At 43.0% G+C, this 11694-nt stretch overlaps 1 protein-coding gene across 12 annotated transcripts in view; it reads left to right on the forward strand.

Annotated features, from left to right (window-relative positions):
* Nucleotides 1-11090, forward strand: part of LOC105489605 (transcriptional regulating factor 1) — a 230004-nt gene extending 218914 nt beyond the window's left edge. For 6 of the 12 annotated variants that reach the window (XM_011754526.2, XM_011754527.3, XM_011754524.3 and 3 more), the window contains 3 exons: nt 5-208; nt 3140-3387; nt 7358-9395. In XM_011754526.2, coding sequence (XP_011752828.2) covers nt 5-208; nt 3140-3387; nt 7358-7682 — 777 coding nt within the window. In that variant the 3' untranslated portion in view covers nt 7683-9395. Of the gene's footprint in view, nt 1-4; nt 209-3139; nt 3388-7357 lie in introns of all 12 variants that reach the window. The other 6 variants (XM_071097043.1, XM_011754531.2, XM_011754533.2 and 3 more) reach the window with 3 other exon arrangements.
* Nucleotides 11091-11694: the final 604 nt, after the last annotated feature.

Consider the following 11694-nt stretch of genomic DNA (forward strand, 5'->3'; position numbering starts at 1 on the left):
CTAGACAAGTGAAGAAGAAGAAGAGTTAGAGGAGGAGGAGGAGGACCCGGAAGAAGATAGGAAATCCACAAAAGAAGAAGAGAGTGAGGTGCCGAAGTCCCCGGAGCCGCCACCCGTCCCCGTCCTGGCTCCCACGGAGGGGCCGCCCCTGCAGGCCCTGGGCCAGCCCTCAGGCTCCTTCATCTGTGAAATGCCCAACTGTGGGGCTGTAAGTGTGTCTGTGTCGTCTGGGGATCTGGGACAAGCGAGGGCCATATAGCTGTGCCTGGCTTTAAGAGATGTTGTATTTTCGAGAGTGCTCTTCCAACAATCACAGTTTGGCAGAGGGTGTTCCATGTTGCCATTGTTTTCTTCTTCATTTGGCCAACAGGTATTTACAGAGTGTGTGTTCTGTGTCAAGCACAATGCTGCGTGTTGGAGAACACGGAGAAGGCCCCTGTGCCCAGAAGTGTGTGATTCCAAGCTCTGCAGCGAGTGTTGGCCTCCAGAACATAATTCCACATTTCCTGGAGCCTCTGCACTCCCCTGGGCTGTGTGTCACACAAGCTTGTGCCCTGTCAACATGCATTTAAATGTACTTGGAGAGCCTGCTGACAAAGATCATCCTTTTATGACATAATTACTTGACCCACCTCCTGCAATTTTTACCTGTTAGAAGGTTTTGCATTTCACATTTCATAAAGTGTTACTAATTGAAATGTCACTAATTTAAAATGGAGAATATTGTTACAAAGATTTAACTAAAGTTTATGTTTGTACTCTATAGTGGAGAAAAAGGATTTACTAAAAGTAAATTAATCATAAAAACAGGCTGAAAGGGAATGTGTGTTAAGTACTGAGGCCAGTACTTTTCAAGAATATTGGAAGCATAATTTAGCTAAAATAAAACAAGTTCACCATTTGGTCATTCTTAGCACTAAAGAAAGACCTTATGGTATCTGTGCTGGCCTCGTCTAAGGCTCCATGTGTATTTTAACGGATATTTTTAAAGGTTATTTCTCAATCTCCCACTGGTCCCCCACTAGTCTGAATTGGTGAGCTTTTTCCAAATCAGATTTCTTAAGGCCAGGCACACCTGTATAGGCAAGTTCTAGAGGGATTACCCCTCAAAATAATGTTGCCCCTTCCACAGGAAGCCCGTTTTCCTCAAGTCAGTATGCTTTTCTTTGCTCGTACATGACATAGGACGGCGCTGTTCTCCAGAGTGCACTGAATGCTGCTTATTAAGCCTGTCGCTCAGATGGAGAAAGCAACAGTCTTTAAGATATTTAGATCCTAAAGCAGAAATTCATTTGATTTGCATTTAAAAAAAAATGAAATTGTTTTTAAAAAAAACAAAGATATATACATTTTGCATTCACTTTAGAGAGAACAGAAGAAACTGCTGACTTGTTTTCCATCTTTGATGTTTAATGACCTGGCCGTTTTGTATAGAGTGTTCGGTGCAGCATGATTACGATAATGACTTTAAGTGATGGTATTTCTTGGTGAATTTGTTCAGAAATCAGATGCCTCCTCAAATCATAGCTCTATGTACAGTAAGTTGTGTACCAAATGGGAAGTTATCTTTTACTTTTTCCAATCAAATGCTCAGCAAGGTAGGTATTTTTCTGTTCCAATTTTTCTTTACATAAAAAAGAAGATATTTTTTAATGACTTTTAAAAATCACAGTGGAAAAAGCATGCTGGTTTTATTTTATTCCTTGCCTAACGATGGAGGCTTTGGTTGCCAAGTCAGCAATAGGTTTTTTCCTACGTAAGAAAATAAACAGAGCTTGACCGGGCGCAGTGGCTCACGCCTGTAATCCCAGCACTTTGGGAGGCCAAGGTGGGCAGATCACAAGGTCAAAAGATCAAGACCATCCTGGCGAATATGGTGAAACCCCGTCTCTACTAAAAATACAAAAATTAGCTGGGCGTGGTGGCGCGCGCCTGTAGTCCCAACTACTCAGGAGGCTGAGGCAGGAGAATCGCTTGAACCCAGGAGGCGTAGGTTGCGGTGAACTGAGATCATGCCACTGCACTCCAGCCTGGAGACAGAGTGAGACTCCATCTGAAAACAAAAACAAAAAAGCAAACAAACAAAACACAGAGCTCATAAACTTAACACAGCAACTACTACAGCTAGACAGCCCAGTAGGTACTCCCCTTAGCTGATGAGTTTAACAGGCTGGGAGCCAGGACTCTTGGGATTCAGGGATATGGATTTACATCCCTTTATAGTGGTGGTTCTGAACTGGGCATGATTTATTCCCCAAGAACATTTGGCAAGCAATGTCTGACCAAAGATGTTGCTAAACATCCTGTACAACAGAGCCCCCCACCCATCACACCAAATAATTATCCAACTCAAAATGATAGTAGTGCTGATGTTAAGAAACCCAGCTTTATGGCAGTATCTTAAAATTCTGCCCAGATCCTTCCTGTTTTTATCATTCTGTATTAAAATTTGGGGGTCTTAAATATTGATTCAACAATGGGCTACTGATTAAGACTATATATAACGTAGAATATGTCAGAAAACCTAATCATTGTCTTTCAAACTGGGTTCTTTAGGGTACTAGGGCTTCCTGGGGGTAGATAGAGCTGAGCAAACAGGCCCAAGTCTGGGGCGCTGTCTCCATTCTAGCCAGAGCACCTCTGCTTTTAACTTGAGCCTCAGTTTTTTGAGTAAGACCTGATTTCTTAAAAAAAAAAAAAAAAAAAAAAAAAAGGAGGGAGGGAAAGAGGAAGGAAGGAAGAAAAATGGGAGGGAGAGAAGGAGGTAATTACCGGCTTTAAAAAAATTTGAAAGCTGGTCCAGCCCCCTCATTTTTCAGATGGAAAAAAATAAAGTATAAAGAAGGGAAATCGCCCAGCAGCTTTAGTTACAGTAGAGCTGGGTCCAAACCCCTGACGTCTTGACTTCTAGACAGTAGCTTTGTTGTTCATCCTGTGCCACATCGCTTCTTCTCTTCTGATTGTAGCAGTGATGAGGTTTTGATTGGCACAGCATTTGTGGTTGTGGTATTTGATCTTTACCTTTTGTAGCATATGCCCAAAGTGTGCTTATATAAAACCCTTGTGCCCTGTCATTAAGACAGTTTCAAGTATTCCATGTTTACCACTGAGTAACTAATAACCCTAATTTCCTTTTCAGGACTGTAGATGTCATGTCACTCCCTTTCTTCCCCAGGTGTTCAGCTCCCGACAGGCACTGAATGGCCATGCCCGCATCCACGGGGGCACCAACCAGGTGACCAAGGCCCGAGGTGCCGTCCCCTCTGGGAAGCAGAAGCCTGGTGGCACCCAGAGTGGGTACTGTTCGGTGAAGAGCTCACCCTCTCACAGCACCACCAGCGGCGAGACAGACCCCACCACCATCTTCCCCTGCAAGGAGTGTGGCAAGTAGGTGCAGGGGACCAGGGACTGGATCTGAGTTCATGAGGATAGTTGCTGTATGGGGACTGGGCCAGGATGGCCTAAGGTTTCTTCAATCAGAAAAAAGAACTTAGAATTCAAAATTCTTCTTCATACCATCTTTGGGATGGGTATGTAGGCCTTGTCGCAGACTCAGAATATGGCCATTCTGTTATCTTAGAGCCTTGTAAGGATGGATATCTTCAGAGAGTGAACCTCTAAGTTACAAAACTTCCCTCTTTCCCAGGAATGGCAGGCGGGACTCTGGTTCCCACTCCTTCCCTTCACACCCAATCTATGTTCACTAGCATTACTCTGTTTGCATCCCCACTGAATGATTTGAGAATGGCTCTAGAACACCTAATCAGGAACTCTCTATAACACAGATGGCTCATACAGGGTATTCCTACCACCTTCGCTTACTTCTGTGCATAGGGCAGACATCACTAATCAATCACCACACTCTTTGCTATCACTTTAAGACAAAGCCTCAAATACTTTTCATTGTCATGCTTCAAGCTGCACAATCAATTAATCAGAGTTGACACATGAAATAAAACATATTTGTTATCCTCCCCTTTTAGGTATAATTAAAAAAACAACAACAACAACAACTAAAGTAACATGAGATAGTAATTATAATAGCTAACATTTACTGAGCACTTATTTTGGTACATGCTTTATGTGTATGAGCTCATTTAATCCTCACATAGAAACTCCATGTGATACAGATACTGTTTTTTTATACTTGTTTTACAAATAAGAGTTTAAAAATTAGGTAAAATGACTTGCCCTAAGTCACACTGCCAGTAAAGAGCAGAACTGAGATTTGAACCCAGTTTTGTCCGAATGCAGACCTGGGCTCCTGACCACTGCTCTGTCCTTTTGGTTTACTTTGTTTTTTGCTTTAGGTAGAAAATGCCATTGGTGGTAAGATGGGTGATTCCCTCCCACAGCCTCCAGTAGAGAATTCCAGTGTACTTCTCAATAAGTCCACCTGACTGGAAGGGTACTACATTGTTACGAATTACATCCTTTAGGAGCCTTGCTGAGTTCCTCTTCCCATAATTCCTAGTGCCTCAAGCATGAAGAGGAGTATTACCTGGGAGAGATGCTGCCCAGGTGGTTTCTGAAACTCTACCAGGAAAACATCCACAGTTACATAAGCAAGGCCAGGTGGGACCTCATAGAGTAGAGCAGGCAACTTAATAGTAACTGCTGTTTATCAGGTACTCACTATGTGCCTGGCACTGTTTTAAAGGATTTTTTACATGTTTTAGTCTGTTTTGTGTTGCTACAACAGAATATCACTGACTGGATAATTTATAAAGAAAAGAAATTTATTTCTTATAGTTCTGGAGGCTGGGAAGTTGAAGGTCAAGGGGCCTGCATCCAGCAAGGGCCTTCTTGCTAAGTCATCCCATTGTGGAAGGGCAAAGAGAGGGGAGAGAGAGCAAAAGGTTGAACTTGCAGCCTCATACCCTATAATAATCGGCATGAATCCACTCATGAGGGTGAGGCCCTCATCACTGAAACGCCTCCCATTAGGCCACACCTTCCAACACAGCTGCATTAGGGATTCAGTTTTCAACGTGTGCTGTTTGGGGGACACATTCAACCCATAGCACATGTACTGATTAATCTTTAGCCCTGTGAGGCGGGTACTTTTAGGAGCTTCTTTTTTTACAGGCAGAAACTGAGGCACAGAAAGGTGAAGCCCCCGTTGCAGTTCACAGCGAGCAGCCTAGTGGGGATTCAAATCAGGCGGGCAGGCCTGGCCTTGTGCTCCTGGCTCTATGCCATGCTGCCTCTGATTAAGCCCAGCTTGGCAGCACCCACCAAAGTGAACTGGAACTAGCAGATCCCTTCCTCCTGTGAAGCACAGGGATGGGAGAGGTGGGATTCGGTGTGGGTCTCCTCCACACCCTGCCGTCCTTCCAAGCTGGCCATGATGTCATTTTCACATCACCACCCACCACATACTGGTGCACCATGGGAGAAATGGGCCCCTGGATTGATCTTAAGGCTTTTTTAATAGAAATAATGATGGAACCACCCTCAGCTGACTCTCAGTGATCTCTTACTTATTTGTCCTGGAGTGGCAGCATCAGGGTATCAGGGTCTTACCAGTTTTCCCGAGAGGAGCCAGCACCTCCCACTCATTAGGCTCAAACAGGCTACAACGCTACATTCCACCAGGTGGAGACAGAGGATGATTTAACTAACAAAAGTCAGTATTTCGTGTTTCCCGGCCATGTCTCAGTGGCATCTATTAAATGGTTTTTTGGAGTCTTAGGTTGCTGGGGAACTTTTTTCCACCAGAAATCCAGTTATGACTTTCTGGAAAATACAAATGGTTTATGTGGCTTTTCCTAACTCAGAATAACATTAGGCAAATGTTCACAAAATACCTCTTAGAGCTGCTGAAATTATGTTTGTTACATGGAACCATTTTCAGTGTGTCCAGGTAGAATTGTGATTTATCAGCCCTGTTGGACTCAGGCCTTAGAAACCAGGTGTTTTGTGATTTTTTTTTTTTTTCCTTCATGAGCTCAGGAGTGACTAAAGAGTATTATGCCACGCCCTGTCCATAAACAGTCTCACTCCTGGACACACTTCTTCTGAAAAAGGTCCAGATAGTTAATATTTGAGGCTTTGTGGGCCGTTTACTGTCTTTATCATAACTGCTCAGCTTTGCCACTGCAACACAGAAGCGGCCATCAACATTACATAGACATGGCTATGTACCAATAAAACTGATTCCCAAAAACAGTCAGGATTTGGCCCACTGACCATAGTTTGCAGACCTCTCATCTGAAGAATTAACCCCAGCAATGTATCCTTTTATCCCAGGGTTTCTCAACCTCAGCACTATTGGCATTTCGAGTCTGCTAATTCCTTGCTTGGGGAAGAGGGGGTGTCCTGTGTTGTAGGATATATAGCCATTATGGTAATATCTTGGCCACAAAGCAGGGGCCTTAAGTGAAAGGGAGTAGTAGATGCAGCTCAGAAGTCAAGTACAGTAAAGACAGGGGCCACTGAATTTGGCCACACAGAGTTACCGATGACATCGAGAAGAGCAATTGGGTTGACAAGGAGGGGACAACAGTCCACTTGGAGAGGAAGGAGGAGAGAAAAAAGAGATCCACCAAATGCATGTGGGCAGATCTGTCGAGAATTTTGACCGTGGGTTGGGCGCAGTGGTTCACACGTGTAATCACAACACTTTGGGAGGCCAAGGTAGGAGGATCACTTGAGGCCAGGAGTTCGAGGCCAGTGTGGGCAACATAGCAAGACTCCCTCTCTACAAAATATTTAAAAATTAACCAGGCGTGGTGGTGTGTGCCTGTAGTCCTAGCTAATCAAGAGGCTGAGGTGGGAGCCTTGGAGTCCCACCTCACTTGAGCCCAGGAGTTCAAGGTTATAGTGAGCTGTGATCACACCACTGCACTCCAGCCTGGGCAACAGAGAGACACCCTGTGTCTATTAAAAAAAAAAAAACAAAACACCAACAACTTTCTACTGTGGAGGAACAGGGACAGAGGCCAGAGGCAGATGGTGGGTTGTTTCATGATGGGGACTATCAGGGCTTGTTAGCATTATTTAGAAGCTTCTCCAGTGGAGAGGGCATGGTCAGTGATGAGGAGAAGGAGGAGGCTGAAGGCGGAGAAAGGGCCTGTGCTCCAGACTCCAGGTGGACAGGAGGCCTTTGAGAATTCCTCCATTGTCACAGGAAGGAAGCCTGAGGCACAGTCAGTGTGTTCTGCCCCATCCCTTTCCTTGTAATGCTTGGAGAGGAAGGAAGGGAGGTGACAGGTCACAGGGGAAGGAGGTCCTAGAAGCTGAGCAGCCAGGGACTCTGTCAGACCACGCACCCCTATTCCCCCTAGGACACCCGGATTTCCAAGAACTCAGATCTCCTTCTAAATTCTACACACCTCTCTTTCTTTATTTTTAGAGTCTTCTTCAAGATCAAAAGCCGAAATGCGCACATGAAAACTCACAGGCAGCAGGAGGAACAGCAGAGGCAAAAGGCTCAGAAGGCGGCTTTTGCAGCTGAGATGGCAGCCACGATCGAGAGGACTACGGGGCCCGTGGGGGCACCAGGGCTGCTGCCCCTGGACCAGCTGAGTCTGATAAAACCCATCAAGGACGTGGACATCCTCGACGACGACGTCGTCCAGCAGTTGGGAGGTGTCATGGAAGAGGCTGAAGTCGTGGACACCGATCTTCTCTTGGATGATCAAGATTCAGTCTTGCTTCAGGGTGACGCAGAACTATAAAGCCCTGTGTGTCACTTAAAGACAGTGAAAACTCACGGCCTCCGTCTTCATTAATCAGGAAACCTGGACTGCCTGCTTGTTTTGTAACCCTTTTAAACTACCTGTTTTAAAAGTGGTCATTTTATTCAGGTTTAGAAAAAAAAATCCCATTTCTTTTCCTTTTATTTAAAAAAAAAAATTGTTTTTGTGGGGGGTTGGGGAATAAATAATTGGCACAACTATCTTTAAGAGGTGTTTCATCTGGGCTACCTTCTCATGAAATCATTCCTGGTAGGGACTGAAGCTGACCTTCATGTTTCATTGCATTCAGATGTCAACCATCCCGGTTGCCTTTTATCCCAAAGCTTGCTGTGAGTGTGTGTGTGTGAGAGGCAGGCGACCCTCTTAGTACTGGGGTCTTGGGGCCAACTTTTCCCATCAAGCGTTACTTTGATTCTGTTCTGACCTCATTCCGTAGTTTGCAGTAAGCATGGCATCTTCGCCTGGAGATACTATGCTAGGGGCAGCTCTCCAGGGGCAAAGCAAGCCCTGCTGTTACACAGCTCTCCTCCAGCACACGCGACATGTGAGGAGATGACCAAATGTGAAAATAGGTTTCCCCTGTGTTGCCTGTCATCCTTTGGGCCATTTGCAGGAATGGAGTACTGTATAATTTTAGGCTTTCATTCCCAGCAGTGTTTACTGAGGACCTGGTTTTCTACAGCAGGTGCGTCCTGTCCTCTTCTGTGTTCCCTGGGGGCTGGTCAGCTCCAAGTTGTGGGTCGCAGAACTGTGTTTCAGCATGAACTGACTGGAGACCCATCTGGAGGCAAATATTAAGTTGCCAGGACTGCTTTCACTTTAGGGTGATTGAAGGACACATATTGAAGTACCTAGAATGCCAGAAAGTGTTCTATTGCCCAAAAAACAAATCAGAAAAGCCTATTCTTTTTTGCAACACTGTTAATGATTAGTGGAGTTCTGAAATTACTTTATGCCACTTGGAAGTACTGTGAAACCGCATTCACTGGGATTTTGCTATAATTCACATCCGCTGGACTGAAGTTTACCTTGATGTTAGCTATAAGAAATAGTTTTCTAACACATATGATAGCAAATACAAGACAAATAGCATTGAAGGCCAACCAGTATGGCTTCGGATACACCTTAGCTATAATGTTTGCATTCAAACAATGAATGTATTCATTACAAGTCACTTACCAAAGTACTTCTAGACTTCTCCAACCTTCATGACTTTGCTCTGCTTCCTCCTGTCCCTGTCAGCAGGGTTGCTGTTTGTACTTGAAGGTAATAAACCTGTAATCCTTCAAAAATGCCATTCAGCCCCAGGCTTCTGAACTGAATCAGACTGACCCATCCCACCGTTAGGGCAAAAGTCAGGCTGGGACACAGCCCCAGTACAGAGAGGATCCTGCTTCACACAACTCCCCTTTCGGAGTTAATGCAGCGTGATTTCCTGGGCCGGTGTTTTCAGGCATCGCCCACCCCAGGTATGCTGGTTCCCAGCTCCACATAAATGTGCCTATCACGCTGGACCACTTTGCTGACACATTCATAGCTTGACATGAGAGAGAATATCAGCAGAAGCATGAGAGTAGGACCTGACGTCTTTGACTCTGCAAAAGCGTTTAGCACACACTCATGGCGGGGAACCGGCTGTGAGCCACAGCAGCCCCACACAGGCAGTGGTCTCTGAACTTCAGGAAAGTCATGAACAGAAGAAAAACTAAAATTCTTTTCCATCCTATTTTCAAAGAAGAGGTCTTGGCGTTTTCCTACATCTTTTGTTTAGAGGGGAAAAAAAAGTTTCATTTGCTGCCATTTCAGAAAGGTTATGCTATCCTGTTTTATCCAAGCAGTCGTGAGTCAAGAACTGCCTGGGCAGTGTGCATCAACTTTGTGGCCGAGCCATTACAGCTGTCATATCCTTGGCTGATCGTCTCTCCCGGGGACTACTGCCCTCCACTTAGTGTCTGAGGGTGATCCTAGAAGGGTGCTGCTATTGGGTCTGTGGAGCAAACATCCAGAAAAGTGTTTATAAAGCAAATGTATTGCCTCTGTTTAGAGATTTGCCCAGCTGTTCCAGTTTTAAACATTAAAAAATAAACTCAGTTGCCATGGCAAAAATAGAATGCACAGCTTACTTTTAATTTTCCATGCAGTATAGCATAAGGATTTTTGACTTGAAACAACCAAAGAACTCCTCCATAACGAGACAGTTCAAATTCCTGAATTAATATTTCTTGACTATCAACTTAAAGAATGGACTTCCTAGGACAATGTTGCACTTTTTTTTTTTTTTTTCTGAAATAATTCTGCCTGCATGTGTGTGTTGTGTTTTAGCTTCTCCCCTTACCCCACCCCAAAGAACTTTTCTTCCTAATGGTTAATGTCTCAACTCGGTTACTGTTTACTATCAGATGGTTTTTCATTAGTGAATTTAGACCTCTTTGAGAAAGCTTGTATATAAAAAGTTAACAGATATATTTTATGGAAAAACCCATCTTATTTTCAAATATATTTAACTGCTGTTATATTTTATTAGAGGAAGGTTGTAAATATTTTCTAGGAGTTCTATTGTAAAGAAAAGTATTTTTGAAAAAAATTAATGTAATAAAAAGGAAAACATTTTTAAATAGTGGTTGTGATTGCTTCCTGTTCTGGCTTCGTTATGTTCTATTCTCAGCAGATGAATTGCATGCCTTCCATATCAGGATGTAATTTATTCAGGTTTGCACTATTATAAGTTGACATCATAATATCTAGTGTGCTTAACTGTATTTTCCTGGAATGCAAGTCCCTTGGTCCATATTAAAGCACTATGTATAGCATATTCATAATTTTTCTTTTGTAATGTGTGTATTTTTAATAAGGATTTTATGTAACATTTTGGCAAAAAGAGGACAGTATTTTCTAGTGAATTTTATAATAACATTTTGCTAAAAATGTTTCTTCCTAGGTCAGTTTTTGTTAAGGTGAACCAAAAGTCTTATTTTACCAGGGGTTTAAAAAAAGTTTGAAGCTTGAAAGCAAAGTTATATTTAAACATCATATGTAACAAATAAATAAAGATGTTTTATAGACTTGTCCTAAAAAGGTGCATTCCTTAAAAAAAAAAAAAAAGAAAGAAAGAAACTGGGGCATTCTAGGTTGTTTCCCCTCCAAGTGATAAGCTTTTTTTTGTTTTTTTTTTTTAATTGTCACAATGCTTCTTCAGAAAGGGAACCAGGGAAATTTTATTTAACACATTCTAATCATTAGCCTTCTCAGAAAGTTATTACAGTTCCTATAGACGGGCATTCATCAAATGGAGATGTAACCAAATAGACACTGTCATATTTATTTGTGAAAACCTGATTCAATATTGCATCAGCTGCTCTGAAAATAAAATATTATCTTTTTGCGTTTCGTTTGGCTTAAATATTTCTTCTTTCTAGCCACTGCAATGACTTCTCAATGCTGGATAAATGCTAGTTTACCTGTTAATTGGTTTCTGTAGACGACAAGTTTAACTCTGCTGATCAAATTTAATGCTCATTATTAAAGTGTCCCCCATCTCCGGAGACCAAGACATACATTTCTGCTATTCAAGCAGTGGATGAACCACTTGGGGACTTGGTGGTCTCTAAACCTTATGACTCAAACTGCGATTCAAGGGAGCGCACTGTGACACACAGGTGTCTTACACTAAATCCTCCACAAAGTCTAAGTCCACCCCGATTTATTTGCATTTTAAATCTGCATTTCCAAATTTGAGTAAGTATGTTTACTTTTTTTTTTTTTTTTTTTTTTTGAGACAGTCTTGCTTTGTTCCCCAGCCTGGAGTGCAGTGGCATGATCTGGGCTCACTGAAGCCCTGAAGCCTCCACTTCTAGGTTCAAGCAATTCTCACGGGTCAGCCTCCTCTAAGTCCACCCCAATTTATTTGCATTTTAAATCTGCATTTTCAAATTTGAGTAAGTATGTTTACTTTTTTTTTTGAGACAGAGTCTTGCTTTGTTCCCCAGCCTGG

This window comes from Macaca nemestrina, chromosome 5, assembly GCF_043159975.1.
Source record: "Macaca nemestrina isolate mMacNem1 chromosome 5, mMacNem.hap1, whole genome shotgun sequence".
NCBI lineage: Eukaryota > Metazoa > Chordata > Mammalia > Primates > Cercopithecidae > Macaca > Macaca nemestrina.